Source organism: Mustela putorius, unplaced genomic scaffold (genome assembly GCF_011764305.1).
Source record: "Mustela putorius furo isolate JIRA1106 unplaced genomic scaffold, ASM1176430v1.1 tig00003869_pilon_pilon_pilon, whole genome shotgun sequence".
In the NCBI taxonomy this organism is placed as follows: Eukaryota; Metazoa; Chordata; class Mammalia; order Carnivora; family Mustelidae; genus Mustela; species Mustela putorius.
The window spans coordinates 20687573-20710960 of NW_025422021.1; the positions used below are offsets into that span (position 1 = coordinate 20687573).

Sequence of the window (23388 nt, forward strand, 5' to 3'; positions counted from 1 at the left end):
CTTGTGATCTCTGTCAAATAAATAGATAAAATCTTAAAAAAAAAAGAATTATTTCCCTAAAAATTTGATGTTATAAGTAGTTACACATATGGAAAGTATTTTAACATTTGTTTTTCTAAAAAATAAAAATGTTTACTTTATTGAATTCCTTGGATATGTTATTCTGATTCAAATAAAAATATAAAAACATGTATTTATGGTTACTTTTTGCTCCTTAAGTCACAATAACGTTTGAATTACATAATCCAGTGAAACCAGGCAAAAAGTCCAAACATAAAAAAACTCTGGAATATTCTCAGATGAAGAATTCTGAACACAAGGCCAAAATAGACTTTAAAAGATCATCTGTTCTATTACTGTAAAACCAGAGTTTTCACAACCCTTTTAAGTGTTTGGAATGAAATAGTGAGTGATAACAAATATAAAATGTCCTCTCGTTTCTTTATCTGTTGGAAATAGACACTCAAAAGGCTGCATGCTGTGATCTAGACTTAAGTTCTTAGAATATATGATTTAAAAGAAAGATATATTTGCTGAATTTCTTTATTAATAATGATATCTTCTAAACCATACCAAGAAAACTAGGGTCCTGATTTTAAGGTTTTAGGATATACTGTATGAGTATTATAAGCAACTACTTAAAAAACACTTGCCAATTTAAGAAGCACAAGGTGTCTATTGTTTTAAGCAATCATTATTAGTGATAAAACAGCGAATCAGAGTGGACTAAATAAAATCAACAGGGAACAAAAGCAAAATGTTGTCATAAATAATGGTATCAGTGGCCACGTTCCTCTCTATTATCCAATAAATGCTGTAGTTTCCTCTCTATTATCCAATAAATGCTGTAGTACAAGGTAATGGAAGAACCAGCATTATCCCCTGGGTTTAGAACCAGCACAGTAATGGTGGTCTGGCCATAGCCTCCATGATGTAGTGCCTCACTGGCCTCCTAAGACAGCAGTTAAAGCATTGGCTGGGCACGATAAAAATGTTACTCTGTCTCAGAGAGGAGAAGGCAAAGCAGATCCTAAATTGTGAGAGCGTGAACCACTGGAAGCATAAGGAAAATTACGATAGCATCTAGACAATGTTTAGTTTTATGTACTTTCCTTTAAAACACATTTACATAAAATTCTGCCACTGCAATCTGGTTAAAAAGAACTTTTCTAATTTCACATGTGTGCTATTTGGATTATTAATAGAGTACAGAAAATATTTACTAGACCATAATAAAAATCCATATGCTCTGCAAAGATGAGTGTCATGGATGCCTAAGATCATTAAATGTTGGTAGTGATGTTCATAATGATTAAAATTTTTACTTTTTCTGTGCTCATTTCTCCCCTACCCCACATTTCCTTTGAGGCTCTTCTATTCTTGAATGACCCCATGGATTTCGTTTCCCTTAGCAACGTAAGGATGCATGGTAACTAAACAATTCCAGAATTGGATGAAAAAGTCTAATTTGCTTTCTTAGGTTTCCTGGGTAATTTCATCAAGCCTACCCTTTCTCACTGACTCAGCACTTCTGGCCAAAAGTTACCACTGTTTGAAACGTGTTTCTTCAAAACTTCAGATGCATTGGAAATAAATTTTTCAAGATAGATTACAACTTAGCTTAAAATTTCAATGCTACTTAAGTTTTAATACTCATATTTTTCTACTAAATATTCATGTGGAAGCATATATACAAATTTTCCAGATTCTACTTTTGATGCATTCATGTTGGGAAAGGACGACTGCCACCAATCAATGAATACTAATTCTTTCAGTTGTGTGGGGAAAATATTAGTGGGTGCACATCCTTGGATTAGTTCCTAGGGTTTTAAATTTATCTTCAGTGAATGTGTACATCTGAACACATTTGAATAAGCCAAGGACTCCATGTGCTTGTGAATAAACCGATTTGGGAGACATAAAATAACGACTCCAATCTCTGTTCCATTCTCACCAGGCAAGTGTGGTGGGTGGGTGCATGTGAACTCCATGTTGGCAATATTCATTCCTCCTCCCCACTGCCAGTTCCCCCATTGCACACACATTATGGCAAGGTATGTGATATGTGACCTAATTACAAAATAGAGCACATGCTGTGCCAAGAAATGTATTGCTAGCTTGATGGGCTTTACCACCTATACTCCGAAAGTGGAGCTGGACTCTATTCCTTGAAGAATTAAGCCTTGTCTTTGAGAGTCAAATTCTCCTCACTCATCTATTTCTGGGAATTGCACAGACATTTGGCATGTATTAGTAATGTCTGGGGTTTTGAGTGTTTTTCTGCTCCATGTTCTGAAGAATTCATCAGAAAGAATTACTCTGGTGCCATTCTGTGTACCTCATTACGCTTGAATGACATTTTTTTATTGCCCAGAAACCTACTATAACCATTTCCTTTTTCCATTTTTAAGGTTTGAACAGGCTTTTATTACCAGTTTGATCAGTAGTGTGGTAAAAACGAAGGAGAGTTATTTTTGGATCGCTCTTCAAGATCAAAATGATACAGGAGAATACACTTGGAGAACAGCAGCAGGACAGAAGTCTGAGCCCGTGCAGTACACACACTGGAATGCACATCAGCCTCGTGAGTGGAAGGGATTGTAATACCACTCCTCTCTCCTGTTTTCTTTGACTAAAATTCTTTCCATCCATGGTCCACCTCCTTTGGTGCTTTCTTGATGTTTTCTTTATGCCTAAATCAACTAAAACAATTACCACAGGTTCCCAGGAGGTGACATGTAGCTGGTCATTTTTAAAAGTATAATGCATGTGACATTTGACAGGTTCAAGGTATAATTTTTTTAAAGATATTTATTTATTTATTTATTTATTTATTTAAGAGAGAGAGAGCATGAGAGGGGATGTCAGAGGGAGAAGCAGATTCCCCATGGAGCTGGGAGCCCAATGTGGGACTCAATCCTGGGACTCTGGATCATGACCTGAGCCAAAGGCAGTTGCTTAACCAACTGAGCCAAACAGGCACCCTCAAGGTAGAAATTTATTGCTCAATACCACGTATGCCTTTATTAGCAAGAAGTCCAGATTCTTCCTCTTAAAGTCTTTTCCCCATCCTTCCCCCTCATTGTCCAAGAATCTCAGGGGCTTACTCAGTCCAGAATAGTCTATTATACTTCAAAGCACAGTGAATGGGCACAAATAGGCAACTCTATCAGTCCAGTCACTGCCACTTTGCTGTGGAATTCTGACCCATTACTTAGGTAACATTCTTATTAATCCATCTCCTCCATGGACTTTGGTGGTAACTTAGCCAGGATTTCAGAGTTAGACCTCAAGTAGCTCACTCTCAAAAGCTCAGCTCTAGATCCCAAAACATGAAACTGTGCCAGGTTAGTTAGTTCCAGAGAAACTAATGTCTTCAGCCACAAGTACACTAGACCTACCCCCTGTAGAACCAGCTTTAGGTCTTTAGGTCACCAACCTAGACTTGACACCCCTTTACTTCAGCATGAGCTCTGATTTGGATACCTTGCTCCCTTTTCCTTGGGGTCTCAATCAGGGCTACGCCAAGAAATAATAGACAATAAGTTACCTCTAAATTTGTTTCTGGAGGAAAGGTCAGGGAGCCTCAGGCTCTTCCCTGAGGAAAGGTGGATATTATAATACTATCAAAATAGTTTTCATATATCAAATATGTAATAGTAATTTGCCAAAGGACAAAATATACCGATTAAAAGACAGAGATTGTCAGAACAGATCAAAACACAAGACACAACTGTATGTTGACTACAAGAAACCAACTTTACATATAAAAATACATGTGGATTAAAAGATAAAAGGATGGACAAAGATATACTTTGCAAATGCTAATCAAAAGAAAGCAGGAATAGCTACATTTATTTCACAGAGCAGACTGAAGAATAAGGAAAGTTTTCAGGGATTAAACAAAGGGATATTATATAATGGTAAAGGAGTCACTACTCTAAAAAGACATAACAGTCCTTTATGTGTATATACTTAACAGCAGAGTGTCAAAATACATGAGAAAAAAAATTGATAGAACTGCAAGGAAAAAATAGATGAAGCTACTATCTTCTAATAGATAAATCTACTATGACAGTCAGAAATTTTAATACCTCTGTATCAGATATCTATAGACTACTTATCCATCAACAGCAAATTATACATTCTTCTCAAGATCACATGAAATGTTCACTAAGGTAGACCATATTCTGGTCATAAAATATATCTCAACAAATTTAAAAGAATGGAAATTATACAATGTCTTCTCTCAGGCCACAGTCAGATTAAACTAGAAACCAATATCAGAAAGATAGTTGGAAAATTCCAAAATATTTAGAGATTAAACAATACATTTTTACATAACACATGGGTCAAAGAAGAAATCTCAAGAGGAATTTTAAAACATTTTAAACTAAATAAAAATACAACTTACCAAAATTTGCAAGATGCAGAGAAAGCAATGTTTAAGGGGAAATTTAAAGCACTGAACACATATATTAGGAAAAAAATATCTAAAATCAATAATTTAAGCTCCTACCTTAGGAAATTAGAAAAAGAAGAGAAAATTAAATCCACAGTAAGTCAAAGAAAATAAATAATAAAAATTAGAGCAGGAATTTAGTAAAATTGAAAACAGACGCTCAATAAAGAAAATCAATTTTTAAAAAGTTGGTTCTTTGAAAAGATCGATGAAATTGATAACCCTGTAACCAGACTAAGAAAAGAGAACAGACACAATTACTAATATCACAAATAAAAGAGGGAGAAGCACTACAGATCCCAGAGATATTAAAAGGGTAATACAGGAATATTATGAACAACTCTATATCCAAAAATTTGATAACCTAGATGAAACGACCAAAATTCACACAAGAAATAATCAGCCAAAATTCACACAAGAAGAAGTAAACTATTGGAGTAGGCCTATAGCAATTAAAGAAATTGAAACAAAAATTCATAATCTTCGGAGCGCCTGGGTGGCTCAGTGGGTTAAAGCCTCTGCCTTCAGCTCAGGTCATGATCCCAGGGTTCTGGGATCGAGCCCCGCATCGGGCTCTCTGCTCAGCAGGGAGCCTGCTTCCTCCTCTCTCTCTCTGCCTGCTTCTCTGCCTACTTGTGATCTCTGTCTGTCAAATAAATAAATAAAAATCTTTTAAAAAAAAATTCATAATCTTCCAAAACAGAAAACACCAAGTCCACGTGAGTTCACTGGTGAGTTCTGGTGAGTTCTACTAAACATTTAAGGAAGAAATTATGCCAGTTCTCTACAGTCTTTTACAGAAGACAGAGCAGAGGGAATACTTACTGTCTCTTTCTGAGGCCAGCATTACCCTAATACCAAAATCAGACAAAGACATTGCAAGAAAAGAAAATTACAGACCAATGTCTCTCATGAACAGAGTAGCAAAAATCTTCAATGAAATATTAATAAATTGAATCCAAAAATGTAAAAAAGAATTAGACATCATGACCAAGTGGGATTTATACCATCTTACAAGGATGATTTAACTTCCAAAAATCAATTAGTATAATCCATCACATCAACAGGCTATTTTTAAAAAGTCACATGATCATATCAATAGATGCAGAAAAACATATGACAAAATCCAACGTCTGTTTGTTTTAATAACTGTTAGCAAACTAGGAATAAAGGGGAACTTATTCAACTTTATAAAGAACATCTACAAAACCCACATATACCATACTTAATGGTGAAAAATAAAAGCTTTCCCACTAACATCAGGAACAAGGCAAGAATGTTCCTTGTCAGCACTTCTTTTATTTTTTAAAAAGATTTTTATTTATTTATTTATTTGAGAGAGAGAGAATTTGAGAGAGAAAGAGAGGGAACACAAGAGGGGGGAGGGTCAGAGAGAGAAGCAGACTACCTACCAGGGAGCCCAATGCTGGACTTGATCCTGGAACTCCAGGATGATGACCTGAACCAAAGGCAATCCCTTAACCAACTGAGCCACCCAGGCACCCACAGCACTTCTTTTAAACAGTGTAGTAGCAGTCCTAGCTAATGCAATATGACAAAAAAAAAAAAAAAAAAAAAAAAAAAAAAAAAAAAAAAAAAAAAAACAAGTAAAAGGCATACAGATTAGAAAGAAATAAAGCTTCATTCATGGATGACAAGATTGCCTACATAAAAAATCAGAATGAGGGGCACCTTGGTGGCTCTGGGGGTTAAGGCCTCTGCCTTCGGCTCAGGTCATGATCTCAGGGTCCTGGGATTGAGCCCCACATCGGGCTCTCTGCTCAGCGGGGACCCTGCTTCCCCCTCTCTCTCTCTGCCTGCCTCTCTGCCTACTTGTGATCTCTCTCTGTCAAATAAATAAATAAAATCTTTTTAAAAAATCAGAATGAATCAATAAAAGATCCCTTGAACTAATAAGTGATTATAGCAAGATTGCAATAGAAAAGATTAATGAATAGAAGTCAATTACTTTCTTATATAACAGCAATGAGCAAGTGGAGTTTAACATTAAAAACATAGTATCATTTACATTAGCCCTACCCCAAATTGAAATATTTATATATAAAACCTAACAGAATAGGTACAAAATCTATATGAGGACAAATATAAACTTTAGTGAAATAAGTTAAAGAAGAACTAAATAAAAGGAGAGATATTCCATGTTCATGGATAGAAAAACTCAATATTGTCAAGACGTCAGTTTTTCACAAAACTATGGTTCAGTATTATCCCAATAAAAATCCCAACAACTTATTTTGTGGATATCAACAAACTGATTCTAAAGTTTATATGGAAAGGCAAAAGACCCAGAATAGCAAACTCCTTATTGATGTAGAAGAACATAGTCAGAAAACTGACACTACCTGACTTCAAGACTTACTATAAAGCTAGAGTAATCAAGGCAGGGTGGTATTGGAAAAAAAAATAAAAAATAAATAAATAAGACACATCAATAGAACAGAATAGAGAGCCCAGAAACTGACTGATAGGAACCATACACCTAAATGTAAATCACAAATGCATAACACTCCTAGAGGATCACATAATAGGAAACCTAGATGACCTTGAGTAAGGTAATGACTTTTTAGATACCAAAGGTACAATCCATGAAAGAATTCACTAAAACTAAAAACTTTTGCTATGAGAAAGACAATGCCAAGAGAATGAGAAAATAAGACACAGACTAAGAGAAAATAGGAAAAGCCACACTCATAAAGGACTGATATCCAAAATGTACAAAGAATTCTTAAAACTCAACAATAAGAAAATGAAAGACAAGATTTAAAAATGGACAAAAGGCCTGGCTGCTGGGTGGTTCAGTCGGTTAAATGTCTGCCTTCTGCTCAGGTCATGATCACCAGTGTCCCTGAATGGAGCTCAGCATCAGGCTCTCTGTTTAGTAGCAAGTCTGCTTTTCCTGCTCCCCCTTCCTGTACCCATGTTTACTCTCTCTCTCTCTCTCTCTGAAAAAAATAAATAAAAACTTAAAAAAAAAAAAAAGAAGAAATGAGATATCAAACCGCTGAAAGACATTTAATGAAACTTAAATGCACATTATTAAGGGAAAAGGGCCAATTGAAAAGTCTGCATACTACATGATTCCAACCATATGACATTCTGGAAAAGGCAAAACTATGGGACAGTGAAAAAATTACTAATAAAAAGTGGTTTTCAGGGGTTAGGGGGAAGTAGAGATAAATAGAAGCACAGAATATTTGGGAGGGAATGAAACTATTCTATATAAAATATAAAATATAAATATATAAAAATATAAAAAGTGGTTTTCAGGGGTTAGGGGGAAGTAGAGATAAATAGAAGCACAGAATATTTGGGAGGCAATGAAACTATTCTATATGGTACTACAGTGGTGGATATATATGATTATACATTTGTCCAAACCACAGAATGTACAACACCAACAATGAAATTTAATATAAATCATGGATTTGGGGTGGTAATGATGTGTCACTGTAAGTTTTAACAAATGTACCATTGTGGTATGGGATGTCAATAGTGAGGAAGGTTTTATGTATTTGGGACAGGAGGTATAAGGCAAGTCTGTACTTTCCACTCAATTTTGCTATGAATCCGAAATGCTCTAAAATATACAGTGTATTATTTTTTCAAAAACCATACTTTTTAAAGATGCCTATAAGATGAAATTAAGACAAAATACATATTTTTGCGTATAAGCATTGGTTTAGGAAATGTGTACAGAAAAGGGTGACTTTGCATGGCTCTAAACAAGAAACATCATAATTCAGTCAGTAAACAACCTTCTCAAATTCCACAAATCTATGAATATTATTAAAATGCAGAGACTAGTAAAGTTCCATGTCACACTATTACTGGGGAAAAAAAAGCTCAGGTTTCATTTCTAATATACTTTGGAATTTTGTTAGTAATGTCTATACCTGTCAAAACAAATTAATACGTTTTGAGTAGACAAAATCTTGGTTTTTAATGTTATCTTCCTTGGGGCATATTTGGATGTCTAAAATCTGGAACTGAAGCAGAGCTCCTTGTCATTCATAAGTTTCTGCTATAATTTATTTGAGTGGCACTACTCTTTTCCTGTTCTCCCTGAAGCAAAAATAATATCATGATGCTCAGTTTGGCTGCTCATGCTGACTGACACTGAGTAAATTGTCTCTGAATAAGATGAAAATGTAAATCATTTTTTGAAGAAAATAGCAATATAAAAGCCTCTGTGTTTTCTTTTTTCTTTTAAATTGCAGTTTGCAGAAACACCATCCTAACACATTTTTTCTCCTGCCTGTCATGAAAGTATCCATTAACTTGGTCCCCATGTCAGAATCCTAATCCAGCCCAAACTGACTATATAAATTGACCACTGAACAGGAAGCCTGCTGTTTTTTATAAACTTAGTCAAGACTCTGTCCTTATGTCATATCATCAGAATATTCCATCTATGGTGGAAGTGCAGTTCTGTCACTTTTTTTGACTTTGTATTATGTTCCCCAAATAGTGTAATGACCCACCATATACCCATCACCCATGTCATCCATTATGAACTCATGGTCTATCTTGTTTCTTGTGTACCCTCACCCACTTCCCATATTTTGTCACAGCAAAGCCCAGACATCATATTGTTTCATCCACACATATTGCGATATTATCCCTAGAAGATAAAGATTTCTTTTTAAAAACATGAATATAAGACAATTATCACAACTAACAGTAATTAACTATACCTTCATAACATAAATCTTTAGTTAATGCTGAAATTTCTAAATTATTCACAAATATTCATAAATATAAACTGTAAATGGACTTTACAGTTTGTTTGAGTCAGGATCCTAAAAAAGATTTATACATTGCAATTGGTTGATAGATCTCTTAAAGTCTATTTTAATCTCTATGTTTCTTTCTTCCTTATCCCCTGCCATTTTTAAAAAATTTTATTCACTGTGCAAATGGGTTATTTGTCCTGCAGCTCCCTACAGTCTGGACTTTTTGATTTAATCCCTGTATGTTGTTTAATATCTTCTTCATTTTCCATAAAATTGACATTTTTTTAAAGATTTATTTATTTATTTATTTGACAGAGAGAGATCACAAGTAGGCAGAGAGGCAGGCAGAGAGAGAGAGAGAGGAGGAAGCAGGCTCCCCGCCGAGCAGAGAGCCCGATGTGGGACTCAATCCCAGGACCCTGAGACCATGACCCGAGCTGAAGGCAATGGCCCAACCCACTGAGCCACCCAGGCGCCCCGACATTTTTATTTTTAAAAAGTTAGAATCAGAGGCATTATTAATTCAGATTTTCTTTTCTTTTCTTTTCTTTTAGAAAACCATTTCATAAGTAGCTGTGTCTTCTATCTGAAGGCACGTAATGTTCACTTTTCTCCCTTTTTGCAATGTTAGCAGCCACTGATGATCAGTGCCTAGATTCACTGATTCATTAGGGGGTTCTTCATAGCTTCATGTCTGGGATATTTTTTTTTAAGATTTTATTTATTTATTTGACAGACAGAGATTACAAGTAGGCAGAGAGAGAGAGAGAGAGGAGGAAGCAGGCCCCCTGCCCAGCAGAGAGCCCAATGCGGGACTCGATCCCAGGACCCTGAGATCATGACCTGAGCCGAAGGCAGCGGCTTAACCCACTGAGCCACCCAGGCGCCCCATGTCTGGGATATTTTTATGAAGACATAGTTTCCTGCTATTTTACTAAAACAGCAATAGCAAAGAGACTGTGGCACTTGGTATTTTAAAAGAAGTAACTCTACAGGTAAAATAGGAAAATGAATTTTTATCTATACTACTAGCAGCACTCATTAAAGGGGGAGATGGGGCCTTTCTTATTTAGGGATGCAAATGCATTAGAAACTAAGATGTAGTTTGTACTTAAAGATTCGATATAAATGGAGGCTATAGAGGAGAGGAAAAAAAAAGTATGTCCATTCTTGTTAAGACATTCAAACATCTTTTCCAAGTTATATTACAGTTGCATAGTTGTCTGTAAAAAGAAGGGGAAACACTTTGAGATCATTATTTTGCATCTATCTATTACTCAGGCTTTGTGACCAAAGTTTTGTTTCTAGATCTAGATGCTACTGCAGAAAAGGTGTGTTTCACTCATATGGGGTAACTCTAGAGCATCTACCCCAATTGTCCCAAGTCAATAGAAATCTTCTGCCAATGACAGGGAAATTGGGATCCTGGGAGAGCAAATCAAATCTGTTTTTCTTGAAAGTGACTCCACATAGCAAGGAGAAGCCTCTCCAGCCATCAGATAGATAGGTGGGTCCAGTTTAAGGCTTTGCAGAGTTCTGAAATGAACCACCACATGAATAGGAAAAAACCTATTCTCATTTCTCATTTCTGGGCACTCTTTGGAGATTTCCATATCTTTTTATAATGTAAGTAACTGTCAGAAAAGGTAAAAATGGGATCATAGATCTTTAAGAAAATGCTGTGGGCACACACAGAAAAGAAATGTGACCAGGGGAATGAGAGGGAGGTCCTTGGAAAAGGAGGAACATAATTAGAGGGGAAGATCCAATCATTCAACAACTATTCATTGTATGCCTGTCTACTGTGTTTCTTGACATCGTCTCATGGTAGATTCAGCTCAATCTGTTTTCAAGTTCTGTATCAAACCCTCCCCACGTGGCCTTAGACAAGTTACTAAACGTCTGTGCCTCAATTTGTGCATTAGCAAACTGTAGATGCTAATATCCAGCTCAGAGTTTTTGAAGCTGAATAAAGAAAGACCATATAAAATGCATATACAGTATATATCAATATATACCATTCCATGGAATCTACCCTTATAGCATCACTTTTCTGCATGAAGAAGGAAAAAGGGGCAGAGAAGGAAGGTGGATAAGGCACAAGCTTAAGAAGTAAGGGTGTGGGGCGCCTGGGTGGCTCAGTGAGTTGGGCCTCTGCCTTCGGCTCAGGTCATGATCTCAGGGTCCTGGGATCGAGTCCCGCATCGGGCTCTCTGCTGGGCAGGGGGCCTGCTTCCTCCTCTCTCTCTCTCTCTCTGCCTACTTGTAATCTCTGTCTGTCAAATAAATAAATAAAATCTTTAAAAAAAAAATAAGAAGTAAGGGTGTGAAAGGATTATTGCAGGATGGGAAAATAACTAGACAGACTCAAATAAAATGATTGTCCAGAGGCTCTGAAGGCCCAGCTACAGTTCTCTCCTACCCTGAGGCCACAAATAGATTTCATTTGTCTACTTTCAGGTATTTGACCAGAGAGCTAAAGGATGGAGGCTTTCCCAGCTCAGTTCAATTTATATGGTTAGATAGCTTTGCCAAATGGAAAGGACTAGAATAGTGAATTGGAATGTCTTAATCAACCTAAAGTTATCCCATTCATGTTTCATGGAGAGACTGAAGGGGAACAGAGGGAGGGTAAGGCAGGTAAGGAGAATCAGTTTAAATGTGAGATTCACCACTGAGGAATAAGATGATAGTTTTTTCTTCTCCAATGGGAAATGAGTTATTGAATTTGAGAACAATTTCTCGGGGAGAAAAACACCCTCCACTCTTTCCCACGCCCTACCTTTATTGTTTGGCTTTTGCAAGCATACCCACAATACAAGATTATAAATTCGGTTTATATCTCCCTTAGCCCAGTCTCCCTTTATTACACCACTTTACTGCTTCTTTGGGGGCTGAGCCTCTAAAATTTGGGTCAAATGTTCCATTAAGTTAACCACTTTAGAATACCAATAACACTCCTACAGCACTTTTCATCTTCATAGCAGTTCACAAACATCTCCTTCTCCACTAATGAAGATGAGTTGAGTATCTATAGTATCTAAAACCAGAGCTATTTAATCATTGTCTGATGTGAAAAAGTAAAAACAAAATGCAAGACCAACAAAAAAAAGTATATTACATTTCAAACTTGCTGATTCGAACTTTTAAAAAATTCTTTGAACATGCAGGCAGAACTCCTGCCACAAAACCCAGCTTTTGTAATGAAAAGTCAAAATAAGAACAGAAGCAACATCTTGGGGATGGTTTTTAGCCCTTCCTATCTTTCAGGGTGCTTTTAAATACATTATCCTGCTTGATCTTCACAAAAACCAGAGAGGAGAAAAGGAATTATTATCCCCACATTTTAGATAAGGGTTTTTGTGATTAATTAACTTGTTTGAGTTTTGAGTTACTAAGTATTTGTACTGAGACTAGAACTCCAGACTTCAGGCTCCAACTCAAAAGTTGCTGGGGAAGGAAGGATGGAGGCATTGAGAGGGAGTACCTATTTACCCTGCTCCTTCAACTAAAACAATCTCATTGGCATATTACCTCTGGGGCTTCCATGTGGATTTTCACAGTTCGACTTCATTAGGACTTCATCACACAGAGTATGCGGCATCTCCTCTATTGTTCATGACCAGCTAGATTGTGAGCTGCATGCCAAAATTACATTGAACAAGTGCTCGCTTCAGCAGCACATACACAAAATTACATTGAACAGGATTGCAAATCTCCATTCCTGGAAGGTTGCACTTACACACTATAATCTTTCTCCTTTGCGTGGCCCCCAATCATTTATTCAGCTTTAACACAAACTAGCTGTTCTGGCCAATGGAGCAGACTGATGGCCTTTGTATGGACCAACTCTTTCTCTTGACTTCCTTCTCTTCTATGCAAGTATACTAGTCATGTTTTCTTGTTTACTACTGATCACTTTCACTTTTGTGGGTCTCTTTGACACATCAGCATGGACACCCACACAGGACTGTGACCTTCTTGCTGATGGCTGTGATGCATGGTGTCTAACATGGGACGTGAGCTCAGGATTGTTGAAGACACAGACACTGGTTCTTTAGCACCTTTATTCATTCTCTTTTTGCACAAATTTTTCCAACCCTTTAAGAGAGGCTCTTTGTATGTCTTCCTCTGTCTTCTTTCTTCTCACTCCCCCTCTCTTTATCTTTCTGTGAGCATAAAATAACCACCCATTGCTGACAAGGATAAAGCCAGTTGCTCTGTATGGGGAAAAAAAAAATTGAAGCCATTCCTTGTGAAGGAAATTAAGCAAGACAAATATTTAGTACCAAGTGACTATATTTTTAAGTGCCTTCAGGCCCCAAGTCATCAGTCTTCAGATGTTCCATCTATAATTGTTTTTGGTTTTTTTTTTTTACCAGCACCCCTTGAAAATTCTTTTCTCTTTTTCGTCCTTCAAAATTCAGTTCAAATGTCACTTCCTGCAAACCCTTTACTGATATCCTGAGGTAGTCTCTATCACCCCTTCTAGAATCTCCAACAGAAATCTGAACTCTAGTATAGTACATCAACATTATGTTCAATGCAACTAAATGTTTGTGTCTGTGCCTCCTCTGTGCTAAAATAAGAGTTGAGTTTTGCTTGTTTTATTTTGCTTTGTCCTTCTATCTCTAGTAGCCAATATACAGAATAGGCTGATGTGTAGATATAGAGGCTCAATTTTGTTGTTGTTTAATTTTATTTAGATAAATGAATGGTCACTTTGGCTTTAAGAAAAAAGGTTCATTCTTACTCAATTTGTATTCTGTTTTTGGAATGGGATTGTTTTCTACTATTCACTGAAATTTGAGGTATATTTTTTCACTGTCCTATGAGTTATACAGATTTGATGACAAATGAACTTCTTAACATTGAAATTGTTTCTATGGAAAAATATGGTTCATTTTCCAGTATGTTCAAACATACACAAAAGAATAGAGCTTCATTCAGAACTAGATGGTCTTTCCCTTTTCCTTAATGTCTGCCTTTATTCTAGAGTTTCACCCCATACAGAATTATCTCATTCTCTCCACTCTCCCATGGTTTGTAGTTTGGCTTTCTGTTATGTACCTTGCAATCTGCCTTGAATCCATCATTTATGTATCTTCCCTGTCAAATATATTTCTCATAGAATAACCACTATGCATTTTTCATTGTTGATTTTTCACAATGGGCTTTCAAAGCACAGTATACAGAGTAAGTGTTCAGTAAATGGTAGGCTGAATTTTTCTCTGCATAGTTAGGGAAAAAAAAGCTCCATAATTGAAAGTAGAGGAATGTTGGCATTTGCTTGAAATATTGGGGATTTGATTGAATATTGGGGATTTTTTAGTCCCAGGTTGAACAGTGCCTAGTTTCCTATCATTTGGCATCTGAGCTCCAAAGGTCTAAAGTCCAGTCTCCACAGTCTCTCTTCCCTCACTTATCCATCTTCTATTCTTTCTCCAAAGACAAAAAAGAAAAGAAATGAGACAGTCCTGTTAAGAAAGCTTTCTTTTTCATCTTTCTTGTTCTCATGTGGGTGCTTCATTATGAGATGTCAATTGTGCAACACTCTAAAGACCTGTCTTCTAAGGACAAAATGTTCTAGTCATTCTGGTATTCAAAAGTGTTGTTTTCTGCTTTTAGGCTACAGTGGTGGTTGTGTTGTCATGCGAGGAAATAGTCCGCCTGGTCGCTGGGAAGTGAAGGACTGTAAACACTTTAAGGCAATGTCCCTGTGTAAGCAGCCAGTGGGAAAACAGGAGAAAACGGAGCAGGAAGAAAGATGGCCATTTCACTCCTGCTACTTGGACTGGGAATCAGAGCCTGGGTTGGCCAGCTGCTTCAAGGTGATGCCAAGGGTACCGAGGCATTCTCAATGGGATGAACATTATTTCAGTTTGGTCCATGTATCCCAAATTCCCTTACTCCAGAACAGTGCCTGACACAGAGCAGCTACTTAATATATGTTGACCGCTTTTGTCTTTTCAGTTATATTCCAAAATAATTTTAATTCAAAAGACTGATGTATCCCTGGAGATACTGAGGCTCTCTTCTTGAAGACTAATGTCAAGGCCCCAGCCAATATTTTTCTTACTGCATAGTACCAAATGAACAAGGCAGATGTTCATTGGGTATTGAAATGGTACAATTCCATAGATTGTAAGAAAATGAATAGTCTTTGTTATGGAATAGTACCATTCTGCTGCTAAAAATAGCTTTTGCAGCTTGCCAGACACCTGAGGATCAAACAAATTAAAACATACAGTTGATATATATGCATGTGTTTGTATTTATACACATGTGAAAAAATGTGTGAAGAAACATCTTTTTGCATATCACTTTTAAATCCTAGATATAAATCAGTACTTACAATCTTCTTGTCATGAAACATCTGTGAATGCATTCAATTTAATGTACACATGTACAATCCTACAATAAATTCATCAGGTAAAAGTGATCTCACAAAGCAGTAATTTAAACCTTAGAAGTGAGCAAACTGAGGCAGCAAGATGAAGTGATCTGCCCAAGATCACCATCATTTATTGACAGAGTTGGAATAAATCCCTGGTCTTGGGACCCCCATTCCAGTGTTTTTCCTACTATATATGACCCTGACATGTCAACAAATGTATGGTATTTTTGATGGGCATGGTGGTGGGATTGATGAATTTTAAGTGATTCAAGAAAGGGTTCCCAGAGAAGGTAAGTTTTGACATATAATTTAAAAGATGGAAAGGCTGTGCTGTGGCCCGCAGGACTGGGAAAGCTATTCATTCTGGTCACAGCAAATCAGAGTCTGGTGAAGCCTGGCGGCAGGGTGCCTGCCTAGCATCAGAGACACTGGCATAATGTCAGGCAGTTAAAAACAAGGAGGGCACAGAGGCCTCGGATCTGGAGTTCTGTGTTTTGGACCCTCACCCTTGATCCTATATAAAGTCAGAAGCAGACTGTTCATTGGATAGACATCTTCCAGCTACTGTGAAGACAGCTGAGAAACAGCAGAGAATTTAGGCACAGCAAAGACCCAACGACCTTAGTAATATACCTGCCCTAGTTCCCAGGTCTCATTTCTAAGTCAGCCAGATTCATGATCATTCCACCAATTCTAATTTGTCTGAAGGCAATCTGGTGAGATAGAAATTCATGGGCCCTTGAAGCAAGGAGCACCAGATCGGATGCGAGCTCTGCCTGTTTGTAGCTGTGTGACTAGAAATTTGTAATCTCTCATAGCCTGACCTCGTCGCTTAACAAACATTTATTTAGGGACATGTATATGCCAGTTACAGGAAATTTAGAGGGAAAAAAAGAGTCCTCAAGGACCTTATTTATAAAATTGAGCTCATTATATCCTCCTCATGAATTTGTTGTGAGAATAAAATGAGATAGTTTTACGAAGCATAGACACATTCTAGTTCAATAAATGTTATTTCTCCCTACTGGGTCAAGCTTTTAATATAGAATAATGACAATTATAATACTGTTATTTTCTTGTCCAGAATTAAACAGCCTCACCTTATCCATGATAGTGTCAACTTTTTTTTGTCCTACTAAACCAGGTATTTCATAGTGAAAAAGTCCTGATGAAAAGAACATGGAGAGAAGCAGAAGCATTTTGTGAAGAATTTGGTGCTCACCTTGCAAGCTTTGCCCATATTGAGGAAGAGAATTTTGTGAATGAGCTTTTACATTCAAAATTTAATAGGTAAATACTTGTTAATTTTGAAAAAATGTAATCAAATTTTCTATTTCCCAGTAATGACTTATTAGGAATGAGTATCCCAGATATTTGTTTAAAATCTCAAGTATTTGTTTTAAGCCTAAAACCAACTAGCCATTAGTTGTGAAAGAAAAATATATACATATGGTCTTATATTTATATTGCACCAAGTTCTCATTCCATAAAACAAAGAACAAAGTGGCAACCGTTTTGATATTTGAAATCTTTCCTATGTACCTCGAATCAGAATTTTAGAGCTTTTCTGCCAAACTCAAATTATCTAACCCCATGATTTTCAAAGTGTTGTCTGAGGATCCTGAGAGTCCTGGAACCCCAAGACCAGGAGGGGACCAAGTGGGAAGAGGCCCTAATTCCATCACTGATCACCAGCTCCACTTCTGCTTATTTTTTATACAATAGAAGTCCATGTAAGATTTTGTTTGGGAAAAATAAAAAAAAGTCCCACTGATAGAAAAAAAAAAAAACAACAAAATTCAATCCAGGTCCTAATTTTACATTTGAGGAAATAGGCATTCACTTGTCAGTATTGATCTTGTGAGTTTCAGAATCTTGAATTACATGGAGTTAGAAAATTAATTTAATTTAAATTTGAAGAAATGTAGAAGTCTTGTGCTACCTTTTACCCAGTGCAAAAAATTCCTTCCACTATATTGCTGTGGTCACCTACTATCTGCATAATTCCTTTCAGAGTGCTCCTTATTTGGGAGAAAACCCATTCCGTTGTTGGAGGCTGAGTTCAAAGATCAACTTTCTAGTACAGAGCAATACAGATCAAGTGGACTGTATTTTTGAATATTTGAGGACAGCCATTATGTTCTCTTTTAGTGAATCTTCTCATCCACTGGCTTCTTTATCTCAAATGTTCTTGTCAGTTAGCATACATTTTTGGACTATCTCCCATGGGAGGGGTACTTTTATATTGCAGAACTGGCTAGAGAACGCAAAAGACAAGACAGACAAAAGTCCTGCCCCAAGGCACTATGGTTCCATGGCTCTATACATTTATTTAATAAAAACAAATGTAACACCAGGTACTATGCTCCAAGCTCTGGAAATCTGGAGTCTCAATGAAACACTTGCCTGAATTACAGAGAAAATCCCAAACTATTTTTTGAGGAAAATCCTGGCCTTCCCCTTAAGTTTCCTTTAGGACACTCCAAATGAAGATTAATATGCAATTATCTATCAAACTATTCATCTCTAGTCTCTACAGTAATGACCTTAACAGTAGGAGACTTTGACAACATCTCCCCATATGAGTCTTACAGAGTACTGTTGGGGGAAAATGGTCAAATATGTTTACAAAAAAAGGCACAAACCTGGATATTTGCCATATGCTTTAGCATTGTAAAAGCTTCCAGAAAGAAGCCTCAAGCCTCTTTTTTTGAGGACACTTATCAACATCCCATGGAACTGTTAGTCTCTGTGGGAAATGCTGACCTAAACCATGTTTCCCAAATCTGGCTGATTCTCACACTCATTTGGGACACCTTTTGACACGGAGCACTCTGGTCTCACACCAGAGCTGCTGAGTCAGATTCTCTGAAACTGAAGAAAAGTTCAAGAGGCTTCCTGATTATTGGACTGGAAGTCTGGTGTGGGGCCACAGATTTAAGGGATATGGGATAGTCTCCATCATCCTAAGTTGTAACTTTGCTTCATGACTTTAGCCCCTTGCAAAACATCCTTTCATACTTGAGCATAGTGAGGTTTGCTATATGAAATAACCACAAGCAAACTGCTTCCAAATTTGCTGTAAAATCAAATATCATTCTGTCGTTTCTATTTATGTAAGTTCACACTCTTGAAATTTCTTGTGGAATTTAATTCCAAGCATCTATCAAATTATTAATCTTTAGCACTTAATCAGAAAAGCTGTATTACTTTGTATCCAGACTTCCAGGAATTTAACAAAATCTCATGCTTGATTATAGCAAATAAACCAGTTGTCATAGTAGCATGCATGCTGCTTCTTATGGCACTGCTTTTAAATTTCTATTTTATTATTTATCATATTATTAAAAATTATACAATTACAGCAAACTGATGAAGAGAAAATTAATACCATTTAGAAGCCAATACATTTCAGGAAAAATGTAGAACTCTGAACTCAGTAAGGAAAGAAATAAAAAGTTCTCAAGGCAGGAGAGTGATAGGAATTCCCAGCCTAGGTCACGGATGTTAAGATACCTGGCTTAACCTTAAGGCAGCACTCTCCCCTCCACAACCTTGCAAACTGTAAATTGCAATAATGGCAATCACCAACCGGGCCCCAATGATCTCACAGATTTCTAAGTCATATTTTCCTTTCATTTGTATTGTTCAGGCACAATAGCTCACATATCTGAGAAGAGGATGCTTCAGAATAGGCTTGCTTCATTGCACTAACGAAAATAAAGCATCTGTCATGACTTCTGAATCTTTTAAATCTTTAATTCTCCAAATTATTCTCAGAAAATTATCTTAGTGAGATGGTTCATTGTACAATTAGACTTTATTGGTTGATTTATTGAGTACTCTGTGGTTTGATGTATTTGTCCTCTGCCTAATTGGAGGAAAGATGGTTCTCTGTGGGGATTCTTACCAAGTCTAAACCAGTGGTGACTACTGAAGTTAATCTACTGTGCCTTAGACTGATTTGCTGCGAAATTATTTATGTTGGGATCTGAAAAAACAAGAACCAAAATCTGCTGTGTACCTTTTGTTAAAGGGGGTGATAGTAATTAACTTCCAAAGAATATATGAACATTTGACAAAAAAGCAACAAATCGAAGCATAGGAGAGTGGTAAATACACATAGCAAAGTAGTAAAAAGTCCTCTAGAGAAAAAGACCGTCCAAAATTTCTTACCAATTTGCTTTCATGTGTTCTTATTCTGCTTAAAGTGTGTAGCCATTCCTAATGAACATGAGAAAGCAGTGTTCTCAATATAGGCTAACTTCTCCCCCAACTGTATGTCGCCAGTGAGCACACCATACAAGCCAAGAGAAATAGGAAGCCAGGCTAATCTTCTCTACATTCATCTCATAGCTCAGGTTTTGCATATAGGAAATGCTCAATAAATGTTTACTGACTGATCAATCCTGCCAGGAGTATCAGCTGTTTCCTGTGCACATAAATACTTCAAAATATTTCTTAAGCCTATTACATTATATTGTGAATTCAGTAGGAAGAGCCAAGGGTTTTGTTTTGTTTTTCTCTTCACAGGACAGAAGAAAGGCAGTTTTGGATTGGATTTAATAAAAGAAACCCACTGAATGCTGGCTCGTGGGAGTGGGCTGATGGGACTCCTGTAAGTTTTTCCAAACTGAAGACAAGGAAGTGAATTCATTAAGGGGGCCCTGGAACACTTTGGTCAACCAACCAAGAGAACCTGGAAGTAATGACTGTATTTCCTGTGACTCAGACCCAGATCAAAAACTGTACCAGATCTTGGTACCATAGGAGATATTTCTGCAAAGTCCTGAGAAACATTCACTAACCATATAGTTCAGAGGCCAGCTGTAGAATCTCATCCTAGAAAGGAATCAAAATCTCCAAAACTCCCCAAACTATCTCCCAAGTGAAAAGTCTTGAGAAAGAAGCAACTATTGTTTAAAATAATATTGGGCTTTCTTTACTCCACCTTCCCTCTCTAGCTTAGCACCTAATTATAGGAATGTGGGACCCTTGTCCAGATCACAATGAAAAGAACCATTTTGGTTTACCTCTAAAAGGACAGATGCCAGCCTTAGAAATACCTTCTCTTTCTCAACCAGAGCAAGTTACTCAGCTGGGGGGAAAAAACTTGCTTTTCTTTCAGCCTCATACTTGTAAAAGCCTCTGTGAAGGAAAGATGGAAGTCACTATGACATTTTTTTTTTCATATGCAATGAGGAATTCTCCTATTTTCCTCAAGATGATAGGGGGAAAATGAAGCCATATCCCAGATTAAAATGAGATCCATCTGAGGACACATGCAAAATCAATGTATTCAGTTACACCTGTGAACTAGGAGGCCAACAAGAGACAGCAGTGAGCACTTAATGAAGCTCCTATTTATTGAGCCCAAATTATATTGCAGACAAGGGTTGAACGCACTGCCGCATGATCTCATTTCACCCTTATAATGATTCCGTGCAGTGGTTATTAGAATGCTTACAGAGTTTGCCTAAAATAATGCATAGGAGACCCAGCCCTCTAAAGCCATGATGCTATATCTCCTAGCTGGGAAATATCAGCAGCCAAACTTAGAAATAGTAAAGATCAATAGAGAAAAATGCTCTCTAGCCCCACTAGAGAAAATTTATGGCAAGGATCTGTGGAAAACAATATGTGGAAAACAAACATAACAAGGATATGCTAGCTAAACATATAACATATCACACACACACACACACACACACACACACACATACACACATAAACCTCTGTTCCATCACTGCTTCTCTGAGAAGGGTATCAGGACCCGAGAGCAAGAAGAGACCTTAGAGATCACGTGCTCCCTCCATCTACTATGCTATCAAAGAAACTGAGGCCCAGAGAGCAAAAGAAACTTAGCAAGGCCCTCCTGCGGCATAAATGGCAGTCACCACATGGCACAGTTGGGTAGTTAATGTCAGTGTGGCACCTGGAAAATGAAATGTGATTTTATATAGAGGTTGAGAATGCTTCCTTTTGTTTTAGTAAAACCATCTTATTAGTGATTGAGAGGAATAGACAGTTTGGTTCAGAGTAAAGTTTGGTTCAGAGATAAAGCCATGAAGCAGTGCATGGAGTTGCTCACTACTACTCCCTACAGGACAAAACAAATCTTCAAACTCCCACTATTGTCTAAATCTGAGCTTACATATTTTTAAGTTAAAGGAGTTGTTGTGCAGTTGTGTACGTGTTTGAGGAGGAGTATAAATGTTTCAAATATCCTCTTTTTTCCAAAGTTTTGCTCCGGTTTTACCTGTGGTCCATCCACTCTTCTGTCAGGTAGCCGTTAAATCATTGAGATGACCAAATTTTTATTTAACATCCCTCTCACATGACCAAACATGGAAAGCTTTGGATAGTTTCTCAATTAAAGCTAGCGATAATTTCGAATTTAGTAATTAAAGACTAAAAGCTTAGTGTATATGCGAAAGAAATCTACATCACAGATGAGACCCAAATCTGACAGATGAGAGCCTTCCAGAAGTTTACCCAGGGTACCAGGGGTACCAGGGCTAGCCTGTTGTGGCCAGTGAGACAACGGTGAAAGTTCGGAAGCCTGGGTCTGATTTGTTCCTTCTGGAGAAAGGAATTGCTTGCCTCTTTTTAAGAAAAAAAGCATCTTTAAGGAAAAATGCTAGTTTGGTTAGTTTGTTCTTCACAAATGTGGACCAATCTTTAACTGCAATCTTATCCAGACATTTCTTAAGCTTCCTCCAGAAGTCTGTGGTGATTTATTTACAGAGATGTCTCTTTTGATCTTTTGAACCTTTTTGTGGGGGATCATCGTTAAGAAATAACAAACTTCATCCGCTGCAGGTTGTCTCTTCATTTTTAGACAATACTTATTTTGGAGAAGATGCAAGAAATTGTGCTGTTTATAAGGCAAATAAAACATTGCTGCCCTTGCACTGCAGTTCCAAACGTGAATGGATATGCAAAATTCCAAGAGGTAAAAATATTAAGATCTTCACTATATGTTGCTTTCTAATAATCTGCAGCACTTTTCCAAGTGAAGAGTTACAGAATCTAAGATTTAAACATCCTGGACTACAGTACCAACCACCATCGTGACAAACCAAACTGAACCATTTTAGCAAAGAATGTCTTACAAGGGAATGAGAAAAGTAACATGAGAGCAGTATGCTAATTTAATTACTAGGAAATGAGGATAACCAACTCTATTGTGGAATATGGTATTTTTCGCGTACAACCCGGAAGAAATGTCACTGTGACATTACAAGCAAACAAAATTACTTGTCAAATGAGTAAGTGAAAGAACCTAACGCCATTTGTGACACAGAGTAGGCCCTTGACAAGTGTTCGCATCCTTTCTTCTTTAACCAGAGGCTTCTTGTGAGCCTTCTCTTCAAGTGTGAGAACTAACCGTATTTCAAACAGCACGAAATACCTGGAAATGGTCTCTTTAAAAGCAAAGTACAAAATACCATGGTTAGAGCTGAAGTAATTCAGAGATGGCGTCCTTGTGAAGAAAGGTCACTCAAGGTGATTTGCTTTCACTTTGCAGATGTGAGACCCAAGATTCCACCCTGGTATCAGTATGGTAAGAACTATCCTGGCAATTCTTGAATTTCTAACTACGTGCCATTATATACCATTATATACCATTATATACCATTACTTAAGTCAACCTAGAACTGATTTGTTCAAATTAATTAATGGTCAAATTAATAAAAGTCATTAAATGATGAAAGATTTATATTATAGCTTAACACTATTTTGTGACATGTGATTTTAAAATATGCTTTTAT

The 23388-nt window shown here is 37.0% G+C and overlaps 1 protein-coding gene across 1 annotated transcript in view; it reads left to right on the top strand.

Moving 5' to 3' along the window:
• Nucleotides 1–23388, top strand: part of PLA2R1 (phospholipase A2 receptor 1) — a 113536-nt gene that overhangs the window by 55356 nt on the left and 34792 nt on the right. Inside the window, exons 11-16 of the mRNA XM_004743922.3 lie at nucleotides 2412–2584; nucleotides 14845–15047; nucleotides 16758–16903; nucleotides 20147–20231; nucleotides 22436–22568; nucleotides 23145–23180. Of these exons, the coding sequence (XP_004743979.1) occupies nucleotides 2412–2584; nucleotides 14845–15047; nucleotides 16758–16903; nucleotides 20147–20231; nucleotides 22436–22568; nucleotides 23145–23180 (776 nt within the window). The remainder of the gene's footprint in view (nucleotides 1–2411; nucleotides 2585–14844; nucleotides 15048–16757; nucleotides 16904–20146; nucleotides 20232–22435; nucleotides 22569–23144; nucleotides 23181–23388) is intronic.